Source organism: Cricetulus griseus, chromosome 5, assembly GCF_003668045.3.
Source record: "Cricetulus griseus strain 17A/GY chromosome 5, alternate assembly CriGri-PICRH-1.0, whole genome shotgun sequence".
Taxonomy (NCBI): Eukaryota; Metazoa; Chordata; class Mammalia; order Rodentia; family Cricetidae; genus Cricetulus; species Cricetulus griseus.
Window position 1 is genome coordinate 97,533,234 of NC_048598.1, and position 27,560 is coordinate 97,560,793.

At 53.9% G+C, this 27,560-nt stretch overlaps 3 protein-coding genes across 3 annotated transcripts; 1 reads left to right on the forward strand and 2 right to left on the reverse strand.

Annotated features, from left to right (window-relative positions):
* Nucleotides 1–47: 47 nt before the first annotated feature.
* On the reverse strand, nt 48–5,946 carry Mpnd (MPN domain containing). The gene is made up of 13 exons (XM_027416897.2): nt 5,887–5,946; nt 5,557–5,813; nt 4,695–4,931; nt 4,068–4,191; nt 3,611–3,692; nt 3,347–3,443; nt 2,935–3,007; nt 2,783–2,859; nt 1,801–1,969; nt 1,644–1,714; nt 1,279–1,368; nt 826–918; nt 48–264 (listed from the first exon to the last, which is right to left on the reverse strand). Exons 1-13 carry the CDS (start codon nt 5,891–5,893, stop codon nt 178–180), a joined length of 1,464 nt encoding a protein of 487 aa, XP_027272698.1. The 5' UTR covers nt 5,894–5,946; the 3' UTR covers nt 48–177.
* Nucleotides 5,947–9,071: 3,125 nt separating this feature from the next.
* On the forward strand, nt 9,072–16,001 carry Stap2 (signal transducing adaptor family member 2). Its single transcript, XM_027416899.2, has 13 exons — nt 9,072–9,246; nt 10,826–10,897; nt 11,049–11,171; nt 11,441–11,497; nt 12,458–12,558; nt 12,991–13,125; nt 13,483–13,552; nt 13,628–13,730; nt 13,834–13,896; nt 14,960–15,133; nt 15,367–15,459; nt 15,533–15,607; nt 15,710–16,001. The coding sequence occupies exons 1-13, from the start codon at nt 9,145–9,147 to the stop codon at nt 15,772–15,774; spliced, it is 1,233 nt and encodes a 410-aa protein (XP_027272700.1). The 5' UTR covers nt 9,072–9,144; the 3' UTR covers nt 15,775–16,001.
* A 168-nt stretch (nt 16,002–16,169) lies between these two features.
* Fsd1 (fibronectin type III and SPRY domain containing 1) lies at nt 16,170–26,347 on the reverse strand. The gene is made up of 13 exons (XM_027416898.2): nt 26,185–26,347; nt 25,054–25,149; nt 24,648–24,779; nt 24,106–24,207; nt 22,945–22,967; nt 22,648–22,769; nt 21,681–21,890; nt 19,147–19,245; nt 17,739–17,898; nt 17,377–17,456; nt 16,700–16,951; nt 16,519–16,607; nt 16,170–16,413 (listed from the first exon to the last, which is right to left on the reverse strand). The coding sequence occupies exons 1-13, from the start codon at nt 26,197–26,199 to the stop codon at nt 16,303–16,305; spliced, it is 1,491 nt and encodes a 496-aa protein (XP_027272699.1). The 5' UTR covers nt 26,200–26,347; the 3' UTR covers nt 16,170–16,302.
* Between the last annotated feature and the right edge of the window lie 1,213 nt (nt 26,348–27,560).

Below are 27,560 nucleotides of genomic sequence, written 5' to 3' on the forward strand. Positions count from 1 at the left end.
TAGCACCCCACAGAGGCTGCCACCCCACCCCAGCCACAGGCCCTTGCTGTGGGTACTTAGACTTTTATTACCCAACTGGAGTGCCTCACAGAGGCTGCCACCCCACCCCAGCCACAGGCCTGTGCTGTGGGTACTTCATTACCCAGTCTGTTCCAGGACAGCAGGGTCTGCATGGCCTCAGCTCCCCTGCTTGAGCATGCTGCAGACCTGCTCCAGCATGTGGCACATGCCCTGGTCCTTTGGGGTCCTGCTGGCCAGGGATATCTGCAACAGCAAAACTGCGGTTAGGCTCTACCCTGAGCATGTGTCCCCTGCCCCCCAGAGCTGCAGCCCAAGTAAGAGCCTGGCAGGTAATGGCTGCAGCATTTGTTAAGCCTGGGCTACTTTCAGGACTGGTTCTGTGGGAGATTTCTTTGGTTAGGATTTGGGAGTATGGTCTTGGCTATGTAGCCCAGGCTACCTTAGAAAAAGATACACACAACACACACACACATCCCATACCTTTGGGTGCTACTTGAAAATCAGTGCCACACTAAGCCTCACGTCTGAGCAATGCACAGTGCAGAGCACCCTCCTGGGTGAACGCTACACATGAAAACCAGACTTCAGGTCACATGCAGGACCCAGTAGTTAACAAAAGGGTTCACTGCTGTGGATGGACCCTTCGTGTCTGGCAGATGCCCTCACCTGGCCACCCAGGTCCTGTGACCTCCCTTACCCGAAACTGGGGAAGTGGAGAAGTCTGTTGCTCAGACTCTGGCAAGTGATCTGTGCTTCCCACAGGACCTGAGCTGTAGGGCGGGATGGAGGAGTCCATAATCTCACCTTGAGCTTGTCCAGGTAGGTGTGCTCTGGACTCCAGGCCTCCTGGAACTTCACAAGGTCGGGGGCACCCTTGTAGAACTCTGCCAGCAGCACCTGCAAGGCAAGGGATGGCACACCTGGCTCCTGTCCATTCTGGGCTCTGCAGCTCCCTCAACTGCCAGGAGGGGCTAGGTCCAGTGCAGGCCTGCCCTGGCTCAGGTCTAGCCTCGTCCCAAAAAGTCACACCCATGAGCCCTCAGGGATGACAAAGTAGACACAGCTATCAAAAAATAGCTATACACACAGGTGTGCTGGGGGTACACCTGTCAAACCAGCAATGAAAAAGCTGAAAGAATAATTGTAAGCTTGGACTACATAGGAAGACTATATCTCAGAAATAAAAAAAAAACGCAACAACGAAACAGAAGTGGAAAACATTAACCCTGGAGCCAGAGCCACAGGCAGATGGCTTACCATCTCTTGGAGGATATCATTGGTCAGGAAGCTGTCCTGGACATACGCCATCTCTACGTCCATGGGGATGCCATAGTCACTGGGCCTTTGCTGCTAGGAGGGGTGGGGACCAATCAGAGAGGCCTTGCCTGTCCCCAGCCCACTGTGCCAGGGGTTTCTAGAGTCTGAAGTTAAGAGATGTAGGAAGCCAGAGCATTGCCCAGCAGGCCTTAATAACAATCACTGAGATACCACTGTACAGATGGAGAAACTGAGGCACAGCTGGAGTCCCCTGCCTAAGATACATGTCCCATTCTCCAGTCTGCCCAGCTGTAACCCGCCCACTCACATCCGCACCCTCAACTTGCCTTCCCCAGCTCACCCACCTCAGGGGGAGGCATCACCCAGAAAGGGCAGATCTTGGACTCGGGGCCTGGGTTGCCAGAATAGTACGGGGCTGTAGGGACAATGAGGTTGAGACTGGGGGGCTCAGTGAGTCTGACAGGGTGAGTCCCCCAACCAAGTTCCCAGCGGGGGTCTCACAGCACAGCAGGGCTAGGCAGGGCTGGAAGCCATTGCTGGAGCCTTGCAGTCTCAGCTGGTACTCCATCTGTGCATCGATGTCCTGCAGGGAGGGCACTGCTGGGCTGTGCGGGTGGCTGTGGTACCAGCCCACCAGGGATAGGCCTCGAAGGAATAGCACCTGATGGATCTGGAGACACATAAGCTAGGTTGGGGTGGGGGCAGGACCAGAGCCTTGAGCTGCCCAGTCTCACACAAAGGCAGTTAAACAGTTCTCCTCCCACCCAACAATGTCAGGGAGTATGACTGACAAATGAATATGGAGTAGGAGAGATGGATCAGTAGATAAGAGTGCTGGCTACCCTGTAGAGGACCTCAGTTCAATTCCCAGCACCCACATCAGGCTGTTCACAATCACCAGTAACTCTAGCTCCAAGAATTGGATGCTCTTTTCTGGCCTCATGGGGCATGTGTACTGATAAACACTTTTTTTTTTTTTTTTTAAAGAAATGCAGTGGTGGCATTTAGTCCCAACACTGGGGAGACAGAGGCAGAAGGATCTCTGTGAGTTCAAGGCCTGCCTGGTCTACAGAGAGTTCCAGGACAGCCTCCAAAGCTACAGAGAAATGCTGTCTCCAAAACAACAAAAAAGCTCTTGTTTTGGAATTGGTTCCCAGAACAAATGGTGGCTCATCACCATCCATAACTTCAGTTCTGGGGAATCCAATGCTCTCTAATTACCTCCAAGGGCCCCAGGCACACACATGATACACACATAGACATTCAAACAAAACACCATGCAGAAAAATCTAGGCAGAGCAACAGGCCTATCCAGTACTCAAAAGATACCATAGGAAGCTGCCTCATTCTAGGCCAGCCTGGCCTATAGCAAGACCCCTTGTCACATAAAGCACCAATCCAGCATTTCAGTCACAAACATGGGCACTCACACTCACTTCCACATCACCAGGACAACTGTGGCCCCCTCCTAACAGCCCCTCACCTCCTCCTCAACAGTGGCTGCAGTATCAGGGTCCCCCAGCCGACTCCTGCAGGGGAAGGCTCTCAGCACGGTCAGCACTGTGGAGGTAACCAACAAGAAGCTGTAAGTGCTGCCCCAGGTATGCGCTTGTCCACCCAGTTCCCAGTACGCACTCTGATTGTTGATGTCCCAGCGACCACCAAGGTAGCCCACAACCTCACTCCAAGTCAGGTGACAGTGGAAGTCCTTGGGATGAAAAGGGAGGACTGGCTCAGGCTGCATTTCTTGTGTCAATGTAGCACCCAGCCCACCCTCCTCCTATGATCACTTATCAAGCACCTACCATTAACCTAGGGATGTCACTCATTGGTGAGCATGCCTGCACCTAGTGTGTGTAAAGGCACTGGGGTCCATTCCCAGCACCAAAGGAAAGCATGAGCACCTATTACTCTCTAATAGCAAGCATTTACTGAGTGCCAATTGTATAACATATCCCTCACTCTTCAGTGCTCCCCCGCCCAGGCCAGCGAGTTCCTTCTCCCTGGACATTGAGGGTGACCAGGCAAAGTGACTTTAGTCACTTACCAAGAGGAACAGCACGTTACTGGATACAGCTACGTTGAATGGCTGGAACTTATTGATGGCAGCAAAGGAGGTTACTTCTACCAGGGTGTGGGGGTTCCTGGAGTGGCCGGGAGGGTGCCAGGGCTTCAGGAACTTAGGCTTTACCCCGCCCCACCCCCTCCTGAGGCCTCCCAGCAAGTGTGGCCCTGCCAGATACCTGCCTCTGTGACCAAACCAACTGAGGGCACCAGGGAAGCCAGGATGGGGGCAGATGAGGTAACTGACCTGGCAGAGTCACGACTGCCCAGCATGCAGTAACGTACTGGCACCTGGACCTTGTCCACACGCTTGCCCAGGGCTGTGACCTCTAGGGAGAGGGATGAGAGAGAAGTCAATGTGACCCCCCCCTTCCATTCCCTTTGCATAGAAGGATTCCCAAGAAGTAAGAGGAAGTGGGGTCAGCAAGATGGCTCATCGGGTCTTGCAACCAAGCCTGATGACATAAGTTTGATTACCAGAACTCACATGGTGTTAGAAGGGACCCAACTCCTGAAAAGTGTCCTCTGACACACGCCCTTGACCCCAGCTCTCAGGAGGCAGAGGCAGAGGCAGAGGCAGACAGATCTCTGTGAGTTCCAGACCAGCCAGGCAGAGAGGGAAATCAGGCCAGACTATCAATCAAGCTTCAGAAACATCCAAGCCAGCCTCCCCCATCGAAGTTCCTTCCTCTCTGGCCTCTCACCTGGCTCAGAGGAGCCCTTCCCAGGGGGTCTACGACCTTTCTCCTCTGCTGAGACCCTGGCAAGTACATCTTCCTCCTCCTCCTCCAACAGCAGCTCCTCCTCCTCCCCTTCGCTGGTGGGACTCTGGTGGAATGGGGTATAGCAGTAGCTACATCAGCTGAGTGCCTCACTCACACCCCCAACAAGTACTGTATGGAGGGAGCCCAGGCCTGAGCCAGAGATGCCACTGCCTTTGAGTGACCACAGAGGGTGCAGGTGAGCAGAGGTGCCCAAGGTACAGGCTTCCCCCAAGCTTGGGATTCAGCCTCTGGCTCCTCCTGGCTGTCTGACTCCAGGTGAGACTCCAGCTATAGCTGAGCTGTCTCTCACCTGACGGTCCCTACAGCAAGTCCCTCTGCACATAGCACTCCATGGCTCCCACCCCCTTCAGGGTCAAAACTGAAGTCCTCCCTGCAGCCCAGGAGGCCCTTCCGGCCCTGTCTCTTCCCTCCCTGCCTCCCTCCTCCTCTGTGTTCTCTGCTTCAGCCACTCGGGCCACCCTGCTGTAGGACACATGAGGCTGTGTCCTACCTCAGGGTCTTTGCACACCTCATCCCACAGCACACGGGGGTAAGGCTTGTAGTCACCTCATCAGCAGCAGCTACTGGCATATGCAGCTGGTGCCGGCGGAGCCAGGCAGCCTTGTACTTGTCAAGTTTCTGGCCCTTGTACTTGACGGATGCCCAGCCACAGCCGGACTTCTTGGCCGGGTTGACGAGCTTCTTGCAATGTGTCGCCCAGGCGCTGGGCGAGTTGAAGATTTGCCCAGTTTCCTGCCATAGGATCCTGCCATCCGGCTGCAGGTCCCCAATGAATTTCCTGCCCTGCAGGCACAGAGATGGCTGGGACACACTCACTCCTGGAGATTCCTAACTCCATGCTCCCTGAGGCTTGGTGTCCACTCTGCTCTAGGGATCCCAAGAGGCGTTGTCATAGGAACACCTGTACAGCATCCTGACACTCAACAGCAGCCAGGCCCGACACAGCAGGCCAGGATTGTCCGCCCAGATACTGGGGAGGCTGAGGCATTAAGACCCCAAGTACAAAGCCTTCCTGGAACCCTGATCTCAGAGGTAGAACCCCTGCCTATAATCCTCTAGTGATGGGCCATCCCCACACATGGTCAAGAGGTGGAGCCCCGACTAGATCCCCAATGATAGCCTGGAGGCGTGGTCAGGGGTGGAGCCCCCACTAGAATCCCTGAGAGCTGGGGGCGTGGCTCGGGTTCCATTCTTGGTGCAACAAAGAAAGTTTTTTGGGAGATCGTTTTAAGTAACAGTAAGCAGTATACATCTTCACAGAGGGCCTGGGGAAGCTGATGGGGAAGCTGCTATCGCACGGATGGCTGTAGTTATGGTTATGCGGCATTATAAGGATCAGGCTCTGGGCTTCCGTTTCCCCTTATGCACGAGCAGTGAAGGACATGAATGGTCCCTGGGGGTCGCTCACCAGGTAGTAGATAGATAGCACCCCCTCGCCGGGCTCCAGCAGCTCGTCTTTGAGCAGCACCCTCAGCGTGACCGCGCGCCTGGTGAGCGCGCCCCCCAGGGCCAGCCCAGGCCCGACCGAGCTGCCTCCAATACCACTGAGGCTGCTGCTGCGCCCTCCGCTGACCGCCCCGCGCTCGTGGTCCTCGGCCTCCGCGTCGTCCTCATCCTCCTCTGGCGCTTCCTCGGCTGCGGCCGCGGGGGACAGAGGCTCGGGAGCTGCAGTGAGACAGCCACGGGCTGCAGAGGTCGCGCTCCTCTGACCCGTCCCTGCCCGCAAGGGACGTCCTACCTGCCATGGCCGCCGCGTCCCTGCACAGCCTCCTCCGGTGACCGGGCTCCGCCCCGCGCGGGGACGCCGCAGCCCATTGGTCACCGGGGATGGGCGGAGATTTTTGGCCGCTGGGGGCGGAGGAGACACCGAGCCCCTGGGTTGTGCTCTCCTGGGAGCTAGAGGGCCCCGGGACAATTGGGGACACTGAGGCCGGAGAGTTGGAGAAAGATACAGGCCCAGGACCCTTCCGTTCAGGGGCTAGAGACCCCGTATTTGAGGTCACCAGCTACCAGGTTGCAACCTTGAGCCCTGAGCGCAGGAGCGGTTCAGTCTGCTGGAAAGAGTTGGGGACCTGAGGTCTCCAGCCTGCCCTCGCGCGGGAAAAGAAATGAGGGAACTCAGAGCCCCTGGGACATCAGGGAAACTGAGACCAGATGGTGCTGGTGACCCGGATGGAAAAACTGACACCCAGGACACCTGCATTCAGGGGACTACACGCCCCACCTGAGGCCACCTCCTGATGGCTGCATCCCGGGGATGAGGCGCACTAGCCCCAAGTAGCTCAGTTTGCTACAACGATGAGGGAAACTGAGTCCCACGGCCAGTGCGCTAGGTAGACTGAGCGCCGGTGGTGGTTGGGAGCACTGGAGAACTAGCTTTGTAAGAACTGTGGGGCTGCGATGGGAAGGCAGCGCGCGCTGCCATCCCGAAAGTTCTGGGCCAGGCCCAGCGTCAGCATCTAAAGGGTTAACTCAGCGATGGCCAGCCGTTCATGTCAGCCAATCACCAGGTGCCTCCAGCATCCAATTAACTACAAGGGATGGTTCCCATCCAGCCAATCAGCGCCCGGGTGGAGCCAGGGGCGGGAAGGGGCGGGTTTTGCTGAAAGCGCGCCAGGCCCTAGGCCTTTGTTCCCATCCTATCCGCGACGGTCCGTGATCCAGCCCGTGGTTCCCTCCAACCCCGGAAGGTCTGAAAACCCGGGATGTGGACCATCCAGAGTTGGGGTGGCCTCAAAGGACTGGTGGGATTGTCCCACAGAGGAAAGAGAGAAGCTCTGGAAGGGTCTAAGGAATGAGAATCCTTATTTCCCCTAGCCCAGGTCACCAGACCCCAGCTCCACAGACACCAGGCTAGTCTCGGTTTACCTCCCCGACTTGTATGTTCAGGGAATGGTCAATATGCAGGTGTAACCACCGCCTGGCAGGTAAAGCCTTGAGTGAGGCCCCATGTTCTGGACACTGGCCGTCTTCATGGGAAACCAAGCACTCCAGCCTCATCCCGGTTATCTTCCCTGGTCCTAGAGGGATCTTACTGGAGCTACTACCACATTTCACCCTTCTCCACAACAGTCCATGGCTCCCTATTAATTTTTCTTTTCCTTCATTCTTTCAAGTTTTGAGATAGAATCTGCTCACAGCTGGCCTGGAACTCAATATGTAGCCCAGGTTGGCCTTACATTTGCAGTAATCCTCCTGCCTCACTCAGCCTCCCCAATGCTGAAATCATAGGTTTGCATCCCCACATCCTGCTCCCCTGTGGCTTTTGACAATTTGAAGCAACCACTGTGTCTTGACAATGTATGAAAGCACCCTATAGATAACAGATAAAGGAAGGTCATGCCACACATCCCCTTTATGACCTGTGTAAAGTCCTGGTAGCCTAACAAGTTCATAATCTGTTCTGCCTTTCTCTTTTGAAAACAGCATAAACTGCAGACAGGACTGGACTAGTTACTTTGTAACTAAGGCTGCCCTTAATAAGCTGGTAATGCTCTGGCCTCTACCTCCCAACTTCTGGGAAGACCTGAGTGCCACCATGCCTAGCTGAATTTATAATTATATACTGATTGATAACACTAGAATTGACCTTAGAGCTTTGTACTGGCCTAGAGTCAGCTACACTAACAACACAAGCCATGTCCCTAGCCCCTCTCTGAACTATCAGCAGTATAGTCCTGTCTGCCTAGAATGCCCCAGTAAGGGTCTGATTTTGTGGTCAGGGTAGAGCTTTGTCCTAGAATCACAGGGAAGGGCTGGGTTTGACTCAGTGGTAGAGTGCTTCTCAGTGACCCGAGAATGTGCAAGGGCCCTAGGCTGCAATCAGCAGCAACAGGAAGAAAGTGGTAAGAGAACAAAAGAAGGAAAATGATGTGGTTTGTTATAATTATTTAAAATAGCAGTGAGTGTCAGACCTTGTGGTCCATCTGTCATTCTAGCACTTGAGAGGCTGAGGCAGAGAGATCTGGAGTTAAAAGTCAGCTGGGGGCTGGAAGGATGGCTCAGCAGTTAAGAGCACTTGACTGCTCTTCTAAAGGTTCTTGTTCAATTCCCAGCAACCAGATGGTGGCTCACAACCATCTACAATTCAATCTGGTGCCCTCTTCTGGCATGTAGGTAGGACAGTGTATATTAATAAATAAATAAATCTTAAAAAAAAAAAAAGTCAGCTTTGGCTGTGTATCTAGACAAAAAACTAACAAACCAGAAAAACTCAAGAGTTTAGTGGTGCATGCTACTCATGCCCTCAGGAGGCGGAGTCAGAAGGCTCAGAAGTTCAAGGTTCTGCTTAGCTACTTAGTTGGAGGCCAGCCTAGACTACATGACAGTATCTCAACAAAGCAAAAGAAAGAAAACTAAAATAACTAACGCGCTTAGATGTAAGCATGATGAAGAGTGGTTCCTAGACACACAGGCTGGGAATGATTTCAGTATGTGCATTGGGGAAGGGAGCTTGCCACCAAGTCTGACAACCTGCATTTGATGCCAAGGACCCACATGGTGGAAGGAGAAAATCCACTTTTGCAAGTTGTGCTCTGACCTCTACACAGTAATAATACTGTAATAAAACATTAAGCTGATATAAGTTGAGTGTGCTCAAACAGAATAGCACTGAGAAAGCCCCCTCCCTGGCTGATCCCAGGCTAAGGACTTGTCTTGTAGATGCCAGCAAACAAAGTGACTTTGATGATCCGGGAAAATTTGTTGCTGCACTCAGTGACTTAACAAGCATTCCAGATCTCGCTGTTATGCACCTGCAGTATGCTTCTGTGATTTTCCTGTGACCATTTCCTAGTCACCTTCCCCACAGGTCCCTGTCTTTGCTTGGAATGGGAGCCCAGAGCTGCCGGGATTTCCCCAGGATCCAGCCCACGCCCAGCCCTGCCAGGGAGGGAGGTGACAGCTGACTGAGTTGAGGAAACTCCCCAGGAACCTGTTTATCTGCTTCCTGGCTGGGCTGGGGCTCCTACTAGAAGGACGGGGACCTGGGCTGGATATGGCCTCGGCCCTGAGCCCACCCCGGGGCCCCAAGTCCAAAGGCGTGCCTCCTTCACACTACTATGAGAGCTTCCTAGAGAAAAAGGGACCCTGCGACCAGGTTTGAGGGGTGGGGAGCCAGCAGTGCTGAGCTTTCCTGGGGATCCACACAGCCTGTCTGGGTCAGGTCTCCACATAGACCAAGGGCCTGGCAAGAAGGAGCTGGGTGACAGTGGGAGGGTCCCCGGTGGAGCAAGTCACATGCTGCTGACTATGGAAGGTTCTGGCTATCTGTCTGTCTCTGTCTCTTTCCACATTCTGTCCTCTGATTTGACGTCTAATGTTTGTCTGTTTGTCTGTCTGCCTGTCCATCTGTCTGTCTACCTTCCTGCCTGACTGCCTAGCTGTCAGGTTTCTTGATCTGTCCAGCTGCTGTATAAAATTTACTTTCTAACTTGGTTTCTCTTTCCATTCTATGCATATAAACAAGACTAGAGATTTCCTTCAGGAAATAAGGTGTCCTTCATTCCTGGACCTCCTCCCTGTCCCGGATCAGAAATAACCCCATGAACATGAGGTTCTAGGCCAATGTCATGGCAGGTGGCATGTGGAACTGGTGACAGCTGACAACAGGGTCAACTGTCAACTCAAAACAACTGAGAGGGTTGTTTTGAGACAGGTTTTCAGGACTATGACCCAGAAAGTCTCCAAACTTGAAGCAATCCTTCTGTCTCAGCTTTTCAAGTATGGGAATGACAGGTGTGTTTTGCCCCCATGCCCAGCCCATATGCATTTTCTGCTTACTCCTCTTTGTCTCTTGGTTCGCCTTGTCCACATTCCACAAAGTGTCCAGATACACCCTCAATCAGCAAGTCCTTTACATCATGTACTCAAAGGACAGATAGATAAATAGATGGATGAATGGATGGATGGATGGATGAGTGGATGGGTGGGTGGATGGATGGATGGGTGGGTGGATGGGTGGATGGATGGGTGGGTGGATGGGTGGATGGATGGGTGGGTGGATGGAGGAATGGATGGATGGATGGGTTGATGGGTGGGTGGATGTGAGTAGACTGATGTGTGTGTACATGGAAAACCATTAATCCAATTAGGTCAGTTTACTCCCGCAGCACCCATCTCTTCTCATTGTGGGATGCTTTGTGTCTCTATTCCATATGAGTCTCTTTGTTTTCTCCTATATTAAAGGCTGTTGATGGAGCCCAGGCTCACTCCCACACTAGATGAATGCCACTAGCTGTACCACAGATCATAGTCTCGGACAACAGTAGATGCCCAGGCTGGACAATGGGCAGGAAGGACCTCAGTGAATATGAACTTCTAGGGGCCAGGCTCAATGCATTCCCTGCTCACCCAGAACGATGGAGCCCTGGGTTCCATCCTCAATATGACAGAAACTGGCTGTGGTGGTGCATGCCTCTCACCCCAGCACTCAGGAGGTTGAGACAGGAGGACCAGGAGTTAAAGGTCATCCTGGGTTATGTGATACTGTATCAAAAAACTAACTAAACAAATAAATGATACATAACTTTTACTGAAAATAGGTAGCTTTGTAGTGAAGGGAAGGGCACACAGGCACAAGGAACAGCAGATTCAAAGGGTCTGCAGCTGGAGAAAGTACATTGGGCACACACAACTTTGCCACCTAGCTCTTTTCTCCTTTCTTCTCTGGCTCCCAGGATTACAGGAAGTTCTGGGCAGGCCTCCAGGGGCTATCCATCTGCTTCTACAACAGCAATCGGGACTGTCAGGTGAGGACAGGGAAGTGAGCTCAGGGTCTGTGGATGGGTACCTAGGTGGGTAGAGGTCTGAGATTATATCACCAAGAGGTTGGCCCCATCATCCTGGGAATTTAGAGAGCCACAGGCCTGGTGCTCACACACTCCTGTTCCTTGGGGCCAGGCCCTGGAGAAGCTGGACCTGAGGCTGTTTTCAAAGCTCAAAGATGAGTCTCCATGGGGAAGCTCAAGGGACACCAGCTGTCACTTCAGCCTGGTTCTCCGAGACCAGGAGGTCAAATTCAAGGTATGTCGTCAGGAGGAAGGAGAGACTCTTCCATTGGGTCCAACAGTCATACTAACAATATGGAGTTGCACGAAGTCTTACTCTGAGCTCTTCACACTCTACAAGTCCCTGGACGTCTTGTGCTCCAGGTGCCCTTGAATGGGCTAGTCAGCGTAGGACATATCTTGCACAAAGGCTCCAGGGCAGGGGACACAGACGTGCAAAGACCTAGGCCAGAGTGGGCCCTTAGCCTACTTTACCAATGAGCACATCCATTCCCCTCTCTCTAGGTTGAGAGCCTGGAGTCTCGTGAGATGTGGAAAGGATTTATCTTGACTGTGGTGGAGGTAACATGACTCTACTTCTCTATTAGTTTTTTGTTGTTGTTGTTTTGTTTTTGTTGTTTGTTGGTTGGTTGTTTGGTTGGTTTTCCAGATAAGGTTTCTCTGTGTAGCCCTGGCTGTCCTGGAACTCGCTCTGTAGACCAGGCTGGCCTCGAACTTGCAGAGATTCACCTGCCTCTACCTCCTGAGTGCTAGGATTAAAGGCATGTGCCACCGCCAGTTTCATTTTTTAATTATTATTTTTAGGGTGTGTGTGTGTCTGTGTGTCCTCCCTTGGAGGACAATAGAGGATCTCGGATAACCTGGAGCAGGAGTTACAGGGGTTTGCAAGCTGCCCCAGTGGTCCAGTGGTGGGTGTTGGGAGTGGAGCTCCAGTCCTCTGAACTTCTGGGCCAGCACTCCAGCCTCTAGTTCTATTTTTTTTTTTGTTTTGTTTTGTTTTTTGAGACAGGGTTTCTCTGTGTAGCTTTGGAGCATATCCTGGCACTCGCTCTGGAGAGCAGGCTGGCCTCGTACTCAACCGCTTGCCTCTGCCTCCCGAGTGCTGGGATTAAAGGCGTGCGCCACCAACTCCCGGCTCTAGTTCTATTTTTGAAACAGGGTCTCGCATAGCCCAGTTTGTCCTGAAACTCTCTATGTAGCAGAGGATGACCTTGAACCCCTATCTTTCCACTTCTGCCTCTGTCCTGAGTGCTGGGGAACAGCTGTGCATCACCACACAGAGTTTAAAACCAATTTTTCTCTTTGGATCATGGTCGGACCTGAGAGTTGCCTAGCACTCGGAGAGAGGTTCTAGCACCTTTGGAGTCCGCTTTAGGGTCTGTCTCTGGGTGTGTGCATTTGTATGCTGTGGGGGTGCCCGGTAGCGCTGGGCTAGGGGACCTGCTCCCTGGGTCCACATGTTAGCCTCACTTTACCTTTTCGGTCCCCACCCATGCGTTCTCGGCCTGGATCATCCTTCAGCTCCGTGTCCCATCTAACCTGACCCTGCTGCCCGGACACATGTACATGATGGCCGAGGTTCTGACCAAAGAGGAGGCGCGGCGTGCGGCGGAGGTGCCCTGGTGAGTCCTGACCGCCCATGGGATGCACAGGAACAGGCTCTCAGGGGAGAAGGCGGAGCCTAGGCGGGGCCTGGGTGGGGCCTGTGTTTCTGGGATTAGGTAGGGCTGTGGTCTACTAGGGCGGTATTCAGGAGAGGGACGGGTCTGGTGTCTAGTGCCATGCCTCAGTTTAGAAGGGGAGGGACGGTGGGGCCTTTAATCCCAGCACTAGGGTAGGAAGAAGTCTCCGAATGTGCGGTGGGGGGCTGTCTGTGTCAAGGGATGGAGTCTTTCTGGGGTGGTGCTTGGATCCAGGAGAGGAGGCTGGATCTCTGGGGGGGGGGTTGTCTGTGTCTTGGGGCGGGGCCTGGGTGGAGCAGCAGGTGCGGGCCCTCTGAGGCCCCAGGTATCCCTGCAGGACTCTCAGCATCTCTCTTGTGTGCGCTCGCTCAGGTGCTTCCTGCAGGTGAGCCGGCTGGAGGCACAGTTACTCCTGGAGCGCTACCCCGAGTGCGGGAACCTGTTGCTGCGTCCTGGAGGGGATGGCAAGGATGGCGTGTCTGTCACTACGAGGCAGATACTCAATGGGTGCGCACGTGGGGCTCTGAGCCCAGGGTGGGCGGAGTCATCTGGGGGCGTGGCCGTCAGTGGGACTGGTACCTGGGTGCGTAGACCAGAGCTGGGGGTCTGGTAGCCAGAGGGAAAGTGGAGTCAGGCCAGGGCTGAAACACCTTCTGGGGAAGGGTGTGAAGCTATGACTGGAGTGGACCTCCGGGGGCGGGGTCATGCCTCGGGAAGGGGTCTCCTGGGATGTGGTTATAACTGGGCAGGCTTAGGGACAGGACAATGACTAGAGGCGGGGTCCTGGCGTGGGTCTCATAGGCACGTGGTTTCCTGGGGTGGAAGTGTGGCATCCTAGCTACCCAGTTGCCAACTCCTCTGTAGGTCGCCAGTAGTTAAGCACTACAAGGTGAAGCGAGAGGGTCCTAAGTATGTGATCGACGTGGAAGACCCGGTGAGCTTTGGGGTGTCCTGGGCTCTGGGCTCCTTCCCCCTCGTTCCCCCGTCTGACCACCGTCTCTCACCCCAGTTTTCCTGCCCCTCACTGGAAGCTGTGGTCAACTATTTTGTGACGCACACCAAAAGGGCGCTGGTCCCCTTCCTGATGGAGGAGGACTATGAGAAGGTTCTAGGTGTGTGCGATGTGGGGCAGCCAGGCTTGCACGGGGACACGCGGTGGGGGGCTAGCTTCGGGCCTCCACGCTGCCTCCAGGCTGCCCGCCCTCTCTGTTGCAGGCTTCGTGCACTCGGATCGAGAGAATGGCGAGAGTGTATGGGCCGTGTCCTCCCGGGACTCAGGTGACTCCCTTCCCCATGGCCACTGCAGCCCAAAGGCTGTTTCGTTGGTTGGTTGTTTTTTGAGAATTAGTTTCTGTCTATAGCCCTGGGTTTCCTGGAACTCACTCTGTAGAACAGGCTGGGTTTGAACTCAAGAGCTCCGCCTGTCTCTTTTTCCCGGTGCTGAAATAAAGGTGTGTGCCACCACGGCCCAGGGACTCTGTTTGTTTCTTGAGACAGGATCTCTCTCACTCTATAGAAAGGGCTAACCTTCAACTCAAAAGACCCACCTGCCTCTGCCTCCCAAGTGCAAAGATCAAAATGTGCCACCCACCTGATTTTTTTTTTCCTCCCTGGTTTTTCGAGACAGGGTTTCTCTGTGTAGCTTTGGAGCCTATCCTGGCACTCGCTCTGGAGACCAGGCCTGATTTGCTTTTTTGATAGGCTCTCAGGTAGCCGAGGGCTCAGGTGACAAGCACCCACCACTACACCAGGATCCAAAGGATTTTATTTTATTATCATTATCATCATCATTAGGTTTTTGTTTCTTTGTTTTTGTTTCTCTTGAGACTCTCCAAGCTGTCCTGGAATTCACAGAGATCCACCTGCCTCTGCCTCCTAAGTGCTGGAACTAATGGCCCAGCTCCAAAGGGTTTTATTAATAGAGATGGGAAAGGGGAGGTCTAGCCACCTCAGAGAGACCTGGGGTAGGAACTGGGCAGGGATTGGGTGCTGGGTCTCTCCTTTACCAAGTAAGAGGAAGAGGCAGCAGGCCCTGCAGAGGTCTGAGGGGAATGCACCCCAACCCTAAGCCACAAGCACACACACACTGTGCTCCCCACCAAGTGTGTGTACGTCAGAGGCTTGTACTCACCTCTGTACACACACACACACACACACACACACACACACACACACACACACACACACCTGTGTGCCTGTCTGAAGCCACAATCCCACATGCATCCCAACATGCAGACACACTGTGATTGACAGACACATGGGCACATGGGCATTCATCTCTGCAGGTACACCCTAAGGGGTTTGTACCACAGAGGCTCTGACAGTGACTGTTTCCCATCAGGTCCTGCACCCCATGCTAATGTCCCGAAGCCACTCCCACCTGTGCCTGTGTCTGTGTCCAGCCAGGAGGACAGACTGCCTCCACTACCTCCCCTGCCTCAGTTACGGGACCAGGATGAGAACTATGTGACCCCCATTGAAGACTCCCTAGCAACTGAGTACATGAATCAAGATGGTAAGCTGGAGCCAGTCAATGGTGGCGCAAGCCTTTAATCCCAGCACTTGGGAGGCAGAGGCAGGTAGATCTCTGTGAGTTCAAGGCCAGCCTGGTCTACAAATCTACACAGAGAAACCCTGTCTTGAAAAATAAAAATTGAAAAAAAAAAAAAAAGATGGTAAGCTGGGCTGCAGACACTGGAGTTGGCAGGAACAGTAGTAGTTGGTGACATCTCTCTCTTGTCTATGCAGTGTCTCCCTCTAGTCAGCCGGTTCCCTTGAAGCCCAAGAAGCCCGTGAAGCTCCCAGCAAAACCCCCAAAGCCACCAGTTGTGCCCAAACCGGGTAGGGCTCCGACCTCCCCATTTCCCCTTTCCTTGGTGGCAAGACCTTAGACCTCATCTGTACCCTTCTGCAGATCTCAAAGCCATCACTAGTGTCTGGGCCAGAAAGCCAGCTGTCAGTTCACCCCAGGCTCCCTCCCTCGTGACAAGTAAGGAGACTGGGGGCCTGGATGCATGGTGGGCAGGTCCTGGGTGGGGGTGGGGGTGCAGTCCAGGGTGATATAGCTGAAGTCTGGTTTCTCACCCACCAGAGCTGGGGGATATCACAGCCGAGCTGGAAGAGAAACTGCAGAAGAGAAGAGCACTGGAACACTGATCCAGGCTCCCAGGGACCAGTGGACTAACTCGGGGCACAATAGTCCTCCACCAGCTGTCCTCACTGAGGGGACTGGACATACCCAGCATGAGGAATGCCTGTCTTCCACTGAAGCAGTGAAGAGCCCTGGAAGATTTGAGGCTAGTGATTTCCACAGTGATTTCCACAGCAGCCTGGGCTAAAGGGTGGGCCCTTGTTTAATAAAGCATAAAACAACAAAAACTTCACGTGACTGCAAGGTGTATGTCTAGCATGGCCTCTAAGATTGGGTCTTGCCAGGTGTTGGCCCCAAGCTGGTACACCTGACACCAATCCACAAGGCCAGGCCATTTCACAGCTAAGAAATGCCAGGTCTGGGTCACCTAAGCCTGTCCCCAAGAACCAGTGCAGTAGCGTGGCCAGTGTTTTATCTTTATTATGAAGTGAGGTGGGGAGGGGACCCCGACCCTCCCTTCCAGAGTTAAGGCTCCAAGCAGCAGGTAGGTGGAGATGCCGGCTGAAGCACCCCGGCTGGCAGATGGCCCCGGCCTAGGTGAGGCTGGTATTGGAACTGCTGGTGGCACTACCCCGCTTCTGTAGGCAGCGCACAGCACTGGGCACCTGCAGGCCTGTTGTCACCTGGAAGCTTCCACACCACACCTGGGGAAAGTGGAGAACAGGAAGGCTCAACCAGGAGTCACAGGATCCAGAAACAGGCCTAGCATCCCCCACCTAGGCCCACCCCTCCCACTGCAGCTGGCTCACTGTGAAGGCTGGAAGCAGGGGCTGTGTGAACTTGGCCTTGAAGGTATGCAGGAGCTGTTTGGTGCGGGCATTGTAGAAAGACAGGAGGCCTGGGGTGAGGGGGACAGAGGGACAGGTGTCAAGATGGGGGAGGGTGAGGACCATGGGAGTGTTGGAATTGAGGAAGGGAACATGACGGCACCTTGGTGGAAGTCGCAGTGTACACCCAGGCAATCAGGCACAGGGCTGTCCAGTACTTTGACCTTGTTGGCATGCTTGGCAGTGAAGCTGGCCTGCAGCCAGTTGTTGGCATGCAGACACCAGGATGCAGCTGTCTTGCCCAGCTGCTCAAAACGGCCCAGGCTACGGTAGGCTACACCCAGGCCAAAAGCCTTGCTGTCTGGTTCAAAGCGCACCTCCCAATAATGCTCCCCACCGTCAATCAGCGTGTCCCCTGAGGCACAAGGACAGGGAGGGGGCAGGATGGAGCCAAGGGTGCGCACCTCCTGTGCCCATATACTCCTGAGCTGCTCCCTTGGGTCAAGCTACTCCCCCAGAGGTGTGCACCTCCTGTGCCCACATACTCCTGAGCTGCTCCCTCGGGTCAAGCTACTCCCCTAGAGGTGTGCACCTCCTGTGCCCACATACTCCTGAGCTGCTCCCTCGGGTCAAGCTACTCCCCTAGAGGTGCGCACCTCCTGTGCCCACATACTCCTGAGCTGCTCCCTTGGGTTAAGCTACTCCCCCAGAGGTGCACACTTCCTGTGCCCACATACTCCTGAGCTGCTCCCTCGGGTCAAGCTACTCTCCCAACTGCACTATGTTTCTGCTCACACTCTGCCTCCATCTCCCCAGTTCCCCTTCATCTCCCATCCTTACCCAGCACCGTGTAAGACTCAGCTGTGAAGCGGTCCCGTCCCCCACGGCCTGAAGACATCCTCTTGGGAGATGGAGTCCCTCTGTGGACAGCAAAGAAGCTCAGCTCAGATTTCACCTTTCCTGGGGCAGCCTCCCTGGTCCGTGCCTGCCATTTTCCTCAGCTGGAAGATGCCTAGCCAACTGAGCTAACTGGTCCCATGCTGCAAAAAACACCTATTTCACCCATCAGAACTCTTGTTGTCACTCACTCTCTGCAAAGAAGCTGTTATACCCCCAGGCCCTTCCCTCCACCCCTGTCTTGACAAAACTGGCCATGGTGAGCATGTCCACTAGAGACTCGGGGAACAGGAGAGATGGGCTACCTGGCTGGGGAATTTACAGGGGACGCAGTCCGGCCCTTGCCCTCTTTCTCTCGAGCTTTGATATCTTGGACCTTCCCGCCCATGGCGTCCCACTCGACGGAGAGGTCCTCCACTCGCAGGTTCTGGTGAGATGTGGACCCGTCCAGGCGGAACATGAATGCTGGGGCCAGGGAGACGAGGAGGGGGTCACAGAGATGGGAAACCCAGATAGACACAGAGAGACAAGACAAGCAGCTGGTGACCCAGGCTGAGGGAGACGGACAGGAGGGGCAGTGCAGGGAGATGCAGGATCGGAAGGTTGGGGGAGGTGTCCATGAGCCAGAGGAACCAGGTAAAAGGGCTGTAGTCTCAATGTCTCTGTCTAGAGGCATTTTCAAGCTGGTCTCTCTGCCCTGTGCTTCCACTGAGGGCAGGCCCCAAAGAAAGAGCATGGCTACAGCAGGAGGGAATTAGGTTAGACAGCAGAGGGATTTCCAAAGATGATATGCAAAAGAGTCAGTGTGGGAGACTATAGAATATGTTTTTGTGACTATGTTCTATCCCCAACTTTACAGAGGATAGAAGGAGGGAGGGAGGGAGACAGGAAAACTACTCCATCCATCTACACTTTCATTCCAGCTCTTGTAAGATGGAGGCTGGGGGACGGTAACTTCCAGCTTGGGCTACCTAGTGAGACCCTGTCCCCAAAAACTAAATAAATATTTGTGTTTTAAAGAAAGGGAGGGGGCTGGAGGTTTCTCACTGGTTAGCGCACTGGCTGGTTTCCCAGTGGGCCTGGGTTTGATTCCCAGCACCCACAGAGTACCTCACAACTGTAACTCCAGCTCTCTCCCTGGCTTCTGTGGGCACTGCACAGCTCTACTGCACTGACATACATGCAGAAAAAGTCACACGCAATAATCATTTAAAAATTTTAACCGAAGGAAGGGCTGGACACTAAAGTGAGCTGTCTGCTATAAATCCCCCTGGATCCTAATTCCTAGAGTCATCGTTAAAAACAAGGAACACACAGTGGTGACATTTGTAACCCCAGCACAGGACAGGGGGATCCTTAAGGTTCCGGCCAGCCAGGTGGTCAGTGCCTGAGGCATGACTCCTGATAATGATGTTCACAAGCACCAAACGCCCTACACAGGCAGGTACAAAAATACATGTAAAATAAAATCTACACATCACCCTCATAAACAGAAAAAAAATCCAAAACACAAAAACAACAAAACCAGAAGAGCCTAAGATATACTAGAAAAGACAGAAGACAGAAAATGGCCTCTGCAGATTGAGGATGAACTCCCTGGCAGCCAGAGCAACAAGGAAATCACCCCATTCTAAGACCCTTATGAAGGATGGGTTCCCAGGACACCAGGATGGGTGGGAGATACTAAGTCAGGGAGGGGTGAGAGGCAATCACCTGGCGTCTCTAAGGTCACTGGCTCAGAGAATTCACCAGCTACCGCCTTGTTACAGGCCTTCACACGGAAGTTCATGTACTTCATGTCAAATTTGAGACCTAGGAGGGAAGACAGGATATAAGATCAGGAGAACCCCACCCGTCTGTCAGTCTAAGATTTATTTTTATGTATATGGGTGTTTTGCCCATCCGTGTGTCTGTGTACCACTTGTATGCAGTAGCCCCGTGGAGGCAAGAAATGGGTGTTTGGTCCCCTGGAGCTGGAGTCACAGGCAGTCATGAGCCACCATATGGGTGCTGGCAACAGAACCCAGATTCTCTGCAAGAGTAGCCAGGGCTCTAACCACTGAGCAGCCTCTTGGGGTCCTTGATTATCACTGCTGATGTTGGGCCTGCCTGCTTTACCCTCTTTTCCTGTCCTTGGCCTCCCTGCTCATCTCTCTGCACACTGTCCCCTTCTACTCAGGGTGCCAAGCCCCACGTTAAATCTGGCCTAATGTGTCTATTAGTCTCCTATGAGCTCCCTGGCTGCTATGGCAAATCACAGTCACCATCCTGTGCACTAGAACCTTCCATAGCTCACTGAGTCATCAGAGAGCTCAGGTCCAGAACACATGCCCCATCTGACTGTTTTGTTTTTGAGACAGGGTATCCCTGTGCAGCCCAGGATGGCCTCAGACTCTCTCTGTAAAGCAGGCTGGCCTTGAACTCATAGAGATACATCTGCCTCTGTCTCCTTAGTGCTGGGATTAAAGGTGTATGTAACCATCTCTTTTTCATATGACAGGTCTCATGTAGTTCAGGCTGACCCCAAACACTCTACATAGCCAAGGCTGACCTTGAACTCATGATCTTCCTGCCTTCACCTCTCTAGTGAGAAGATGAGTGTGCACCAATCTGGGGATGGAACCCATGGCTTCCTCCCTGCTAGATGAGCAGTCTGGAACCTGAGCCATGCTCCCCTTCATTTCTTTGGTTTGGAGCTGAACTGTAGATACTCCACAAGATGCCACCAGTGGGCAGACGGGAGCACTCACTGTGCTTATGTAGCAGATAAAAGGCATAGTAAAACCAGTAAGAGGTGGAGGAGCCTGGGATACCGATTCTGGGGTCCTATGAAAAAAAGGGCAGGTTTATTTTGATTTCTGTACAGAGTGGAAGCCTGTATGTTCTGGGGCTCTGGCACTGGCTGGCATGGCCATTCCCCCTGCAATTAGCATGCTCATTATTAACCATGAATGCTAATTATAGATAACTAGCAGGCTGGTGATTATAGCTCGAGAATTGAGAGTTAGGGAGGAAAATCAGGGGTTCCCAGTTCTGAAAGGCTTTGTATACTCATTAGGGCCCTGATTTCTGCCCCCCTGAGCTTCTTCCTGCCCACTATTCAGATGCGTAGATGTTCTGACTTCTTCTAATTACCCAGAAACTCCCCGAGTATCTGAGGTGTTCCCCTGAATGCCAGGACCGCTCACTAGTGAGTGAAAGAATGGCTGAGGAAAAGCTTGGTGGGTTAAAGCTGCAGGGATGTGAGAACCACACCCGGTCACCCCGGAAAGAGCCGGGTGCGGCACAGGCAGACTGTAACTCCGGGGTGGAGACACGATTCCTGGGTCTTGGCGGCCAGACAGCCTCGCTAACTATGAGCTCCAGGTCATTGAGACCCATCTCAAAAAATAAGCCACTGAGGGTGATGGCCACCACTGACCTCTGACCTCCACACTGGCACACACACAGCTAGAATGGAGGGCCAGCAGCTGGATGGTAAAGCGGCAGAGAAGATAAGGGTGAATTTCCTCCAGGACCTCAGTTTCCTCTGCTTTCAAACGGCTTTGAGAAACCTGCTCTTCACACAGGAAAAACCCATCCGTCTTGCCTTCTCTTCTGCTGATGGTTCTGAGGGGCTAACTCCACCAGCCCACTCTCAGACCCCAGGAGTTGCAGGAACCCAGGAGTTCCAATACAACTTGGGTTGATGGGGCAATGGAGCCAGAAGGCGGATGGGTGGCTAGGAGAGGGACAGCTAAGATGAACTGGGATTGCTCCCCAATACAAGTGCTCCTTCTCTTGCCTGACAGTGCCCCTTCACCTGTCAGGATATCCTCTCCTTCTTGGGAGTGGACCTTCCTGTTAGGGAGTGCTCCTTCACTTTTCAGGGAGCACTCCTTCAGCTGCCTGAGAATGTCCCCATCAGGCTGTATTTCTCCACAAGCCTGTCTGCTCCTTCAAACACCTGAGGGTCATGATTCTTTTTTTTTTTTTGGTTTTTTGAGACAGGGTTTCTCTGTGTAGCTTTGGAGCCTATCCTGGCACTCGCTCTGGAGACCAGGCTGGCCTCGAACTCAGAGATCCGCCTGCCTCTGCCTCCCGGTGCTGGGATTAAAGGTGTGCGCCACCAACGCCTGGCAAGGGCCATGATTCTTATCTGCTTGTAAATGCTCCTCACTTGCCCTGGAGTGCTCCCCCACAAGCCTGAGAGGGGTTCCTTATCCATCAGGCAATGTTCTCCCACACACCTATATGTGTTCCCCCACCTGTCAAGGTGTGCTCAGTGTGCCGGATGCCCTCGACAACCATCCAGGGGTGGTCCTCCTTGAGGCGGGGTGGCCCCTCGAAATTGGTCCTGCGGTACTCCAGCACGTAGTGGTCAATCTTGCTGTCCTCATCAGGCATGCGCCACACCAACGTCACACAGTTATCGGCCACCAGGGACTCGGCTAGGTCAATGATGGGGGCACTTGGCACTACCAGGGCACAGGAAGAGGGGTCAGTGTTCGAGTCCCCAGACTACTCCGGCAGAGCTCTGAGGGACTGGGCTGAAGCTGGGGCCTCCTGGGTTACGTGAGGCAAGGCAAAGCTCTCTCTATCTTCTCAGGTTACTACCATTTGGCACTTTTTCAGAATTCTCTACCAACTAGGGTTGGGGGGTGGGGTTGTGGCTTTCTTTGGGACTCCACCCCACCGTGATCCTCCATAGAATGTCAGTTCCCTAGGAGGTGAGACCTTCTGGGATCCCCAGGGCAGGGCCTTCCAAGGCCACTAGGGCCTGGTTGGTGGAGCCAAACTGAAGCCCCGCCCACCTATAGACACAGCATCCACAGACCCTACCCCAACACAGATGGGACTTGACTAGCGCCCACCCCCAAGACAACCCTGGCCAGAATGTGAGCCTGGCTAGGTCCCGCCCACATGGCAACAAGGGGGGACAGCCCTATGTGAAGGGCTTGACCAGGGCTCCACCCACAGGCACGGCCACAAGCCCCACCCCTGCATGGACTCTGTCCATAGACATGACAGTCACAGATCCCACCCCTTATAAGAGGGGTTTGACTAGGCCCCAACTTGTGGGGGGGGGTGGAGAGTGTGAGTGTGTGTGTGTGTGTGTGTGTGTGTTGGTACAATTGGAGCTCAACCAGGGGTATGTGTGTGTGCGTGTGTAATTTCCTGGCTCCAGTCCAGTCCAGTTCTAGGCCTGGGCTCCCAGACAGGTCCCCATCTCACCAGGCAGGAACTTGAGAGTCTGCAGCATTTGCCGTTCCTGTGCAAAGTCCACCATGAGGTGGCTCATATTGTCGCTGACCTTGGCTTTGAGTGACAATCGGAAGGCAGGGGCCATGGTCACACTGCAGGGAGGGAGGGAGGAGCGATCCAATGGCAGCTTTGTAGCAGAGGGGTCAGGCTAGGACATCTGGGGCCCCCTGCCCTGTGCTCCTGTGCAGTGCTCAGGGACCTGGCCTCCCCCAGTGGTGTCCTCACAAAGGCAGGACTCTGGGAGAGGGACCTGACTCAGCATCTTACCCATCTTTGATTTGCTTGGCGGCCTAGAAAAGGACAGAGCAGAAATCAAAGGTGTGTGTCACCCAGATCTGTGCCACTATGCAGTCAGGGACACTAAGGCATGACAGCTGGCATTTGGCAAAGATCTCTGCCAGGAGGCAGAGGCTGTGTGTCAAAGGGACGATGAGACTAAGCCAGCCCCATCCCAGCCTACTGTGACCAGCATACTTAAGTTTAGTTTTTAAAATTACATTTATTTCTAGGTGTGCGTATGTGTATGGAGGTCAGTGGACAATCTTCAGGAGTTGGGGTGGGGATTGAACTCAGGTTGTGAGGCTTGGCTGCAAGCACCTTTTTCCCCAGAGTCACGTCACCAGCTCAACTCAGCACATTAAACAAACCAAAATGCAGACTGCCCAGCTTAACAGAAATCTCAGAAAAAATAAGGAACGCTTCACAAAGTAAAAGCTCATACTGAGCAGTACTGACACACTCACCACTGGGTGGCATGAAATTATACTAGTCATTTACTGAGCCAATTTCTTTTGCTTCTGTGATAGGGTTTCATGCAGCCCAGGCTGGCCTAAAACTCACTGCATAGCTGAGGCTGACTGATCGTCTTCCCCATTGCTAAGGTGACAGGTATGCACCACCACACCTGGCTTATGTGGAGCTGGGGATGGGGCCCAAGGCCTGGTGCATGCTGGGTAAACACCCTACTCACTATGTCCCAGCCCCAGCCCTTCACTCAACAGTCTCAGAGATATACTTGTGCTTCCTGTTGCATGGAGGCACTATCTAAATAAAATGACTTGTGGACATCGAGAGGCTCAGAGAGGAAAGATGCTTGCTGACAGACCTGAGGTTGCTCCACATACAAGGAAGGACGGTAGGCGTGCTGTAGGCTGCACACACCCCTCCCACACACAAAGAAATATGCGTGATAAAAAAACCAACAAAACTAGCCAGCAGTGGTGGAGCACGCCTTTAATCCCAGCACTCCGGGAGGCAGAGGCAGGAGGATCTCTGTGAGTTCCAGGCCAGCCTGGTCTACAAAGAGAGTTCCAGGACAGTCAGGACTACACAGAGAAACCCTGTCTCAAAAAACAGGGTTGGGGGAGGAGGGTCTGGACACAGTGCATTTACCCCAGGGACCCTATGGGTCCTCTCACTAATACCCACCTGAGGGAAGTCCTCGCTGTCTGCTGCCTGCAGGGTCTGGTTGGCTGTCTCCAGGAGCTCCTCAGAGCTCTCCAGGGCCCGAGTGCAGGCGGCTAGTTGATTCTGTGGGCAGCATGCAATGGGGACAGATCCCTCAACCACCACAAACCCACCCAGAGCTCTGCCACCCCCAGGACTCATAGCCTAATAGGGCTCCAGACAGGAAGAGGGGACTGGAGCCTTGAGCGCTGGCTGAGCCAGGCAGGGCTGAACTCACATCTGAGTCCCTCTGGCTCCCAGTTACCACAGGTGGGGATGTGGGATCCTGAGAACTCAGGGTGAAGTTTGGGTACAATGTGAGAGATGCCATCTTGGAGCTGGAGAGTCCACAGGAGTCATGGGAGGTGTGGGAGAGGGAGTGTTACCCTGGTTCTGGGGCGACCAATGGAAAGGACGGGGAAATCATGGAGAGGCAGTGATGCGGGAGAAGGAGAAGACATTGCAGGGAAGGGTTAGGAGGGGACTAGAGGCTCTGGAGGGAGGGAGTGGGCGCATGTTCACACCTGCAGCTCATAGGTGCGGCTGGCCCTGTCCTGTTTGATCTTCATCAGCATGGATTCCTTCAGCTCTTCCAGCACCGACATGAGGGACTGGAACTCAGCTTCCAGGTCCTCCTGCACTTTGGCTGAGTTTGCCTGCATGGGAAGAGGTCACCATGAACCTGGTATAGTGACACACACCTTTAATCCCAGCACTCGGGAGACAGAGGCAGGTGGATCTCTATGAGATCGAGGCCAGCTGGTCTACAAGAGTGAGTTCTAGGACAGCCAGAGCTACACAAAGAAACCCTGTCTTAAAAAGGGGGGGAGGCAAGGGTCATGTAGATGGGAGACCGAGGAGTAGAGACACCTCCTGGCCTCTTCCTGCACCCCTCCACCAGAGTCTACAGAACCAACTGCTTCCACTCACCTCCACATTCAGCAGCATCTGCTTCAGGGAGTAGATGAAGGTCTGCGTCTCCTCGTTCTTCACAGCCAGGGTGGTGATGATTTTTCTTAGTGCCTCCTGAGGAACAGAGGAGCATGGGCAGTGGGTTAGGTGAGCGCTGCCCTCCAGGGATGCAGGCCTGGGGTGAGTCTGTGGCATTCCCATCCCAGAGAAGGAAACTGAGGCACGCAGCCAGCCTTGTAGAGATGGACCCTTTTTATATGGCCTGAACACCCAGCTTACATGGGTTTGGTTTGGGGCTGTGTGGAGGCCAGGTGTCAATGTTGGTTATTTGCTTCTCTCTCCACCTATTATTTGAGGGAGGGTCTCTCACTGAGCCTGGGCTAGGCTAGCTGCCATCAAGTCCCCAGGGATCCTCCTGTGTCCCTGATCCCAGGGCTGGGGACACAGTGTATGCAGCTGTACTAATTTCTTACGTGGGCACTGGGGACTTGAACTCAGGTTCATACCTGAGTTCATACCTTGCACAGCATTTTACCTACTGAGCCACCCCGCCCCAGGGTTTCACTGTGTAGCCCAGGCTAGCCTGGAACTCAGGTCAATCTCTTGCCTCTACCTCCGGAGGCTGGGATTACAGCATGCACCACCAACACCCCAGGCCAGTATCTGCATTTTGAAAGTTGAAGGTGTGCTGCAGGGAAAGGGTAGCCTGGGCAAGGCGAGTCCCAGAGTCCAACTGTGCTAGCCTGGGTAAAGGGCTATATGGAGAAACAAACTTCTCCGGGGCAAGGTGTGATAGGCGTGGGTCAGGATGGCTTGGGAAGTGGATGGAGGTCCCAGTTGCAGCCCTAAGGTCTCACTTGTGAGTGGCGGGGCTTGGAGAAGGGGATCCCCAGGGCAGGTGGAGGAGAAGGCTATGGTTCCCGGTTCCAGCCCAGGGTGGGGGGGTTGGGTACTGAGGAGCTGGGGGCGGTGACCTGTGGGGTGGGGCCCTAGCTGATCCCAGGCTAAGCCGATGAGGAGCTGAGTGAGGGGGGGAGGGGTTGCGTGTTAACCCGAGCCAAGGTGCGGATGGCCCGTGAGGGGGAGGGGCGCTGCGGCATCACCTGGTCCCCTCCCCGTGCCCGCTCCGCGCATCCCTCCTGGTCCTACCCTCTGGTCCTCCATAGCTGCAGCCCTGGGTCTCCCCGACCCCGCCGTGGGGTCCCCCTCAGCTGGTTCTCCAAACACTCAAGCCTCCTTGGCTGCAGCCGGCAGCCAATTAGCCCTCCGCGCCCTCGCCGCCTCCGCCGCCGCGCCCCCGTCAGCGCTCCATCACTGCATGCACTGCGCATGCGTCCGCGGTCGGCGCTGCTGGGAAATGTAGTACGGAGCTGGGACTCGCCCTCCTCCAGAGCTTGGGTATCCGCCTGTGATACTGGGGATGAAAGAGAGCCCAGGCAGAAGTCAGGGTGTCTGTCTTGTGACCTTGGGAGCACCCCTTACTCACCCCCACACCGTCCCCATTTGCTACTCAAATTGGCACCCACGCTGCTCTGAGAACTTTCCTTCGATGGCTCACATGCTTGCTTGCCAGCGTTCAGCATTATGGTCACACAGTGAACAAGCTTCTACACATTCCACAAAGCCCCAGATTATACCCCCCCCAAAAAAAAACCTCTCTACCAGCCCTAGCTTCAGGGCTAGAAATGTTTATTGTGTTCAGTTCGCCCTGCTGCCAACCGGGCAGTGTCTGGGGCTTCGTCCACCCCAGTATCTTTTAAACACTGCCCTTTTAACCAGGACAGGACCCTTCTTGTGGTTCAGAACAATTCCAGGAAACACCCAGTGAGAAAGTAGGTCACTCAGTGGTTGGGTGTAAGACTCTGAACTCTACCGAACTGGCCACTGACCCCAGAGTGGGGCTGGTGGCTAGGACCTCTGGTCTCCAACTTTGCCCAGGCTTTGGAGGGGCACCCAAAACTTGTAAGAGACACAATTGGCCTCAATGGGCTGAGGCAGCTTTGTTCACCCAGACAGGGGTCCCAGCCTCCCATGGGGTTGGTTGATCTTAGATGGGCTCGGGGACAGCTGCATATACACAGCCCATTAGGAAGTCACTAATGCCCTTGTGGTTTGACTGAGAACAGAGTGACTGGTTTTTGCTACCAGAGCAGGTTTCTCTATGTATCCCAGGTTGGCCTCAACCTCAGAGAAATCCCCTTGCCTCTGCCTCCTGAGTGCTGGGATTAAAAGGTGTGCACCACTACACCTGGCACACAACACTTTTGAGAAGCCAAAGTCACCACAGAAATCTGCTGACATGCTCTATACTTGAGCCATGTGAGGCCTGGGCTTCATGCCCAGTGCTTCAACAAGGGAAGGACTTAGGACCTAGGAACTGAGGCAGATCTTGGTTTTTTTTTTTTTGTTTGTTTTTTTTGTTTTTTTTTTTTTTTTTTTTTTTTGGTTTTTCGAGACAGGGTTTCTCTGTGGCTTTGGAGGTTGTCTTGGAACTAGCTCTTGTAGACCAGGCTGGTCTCGAACTC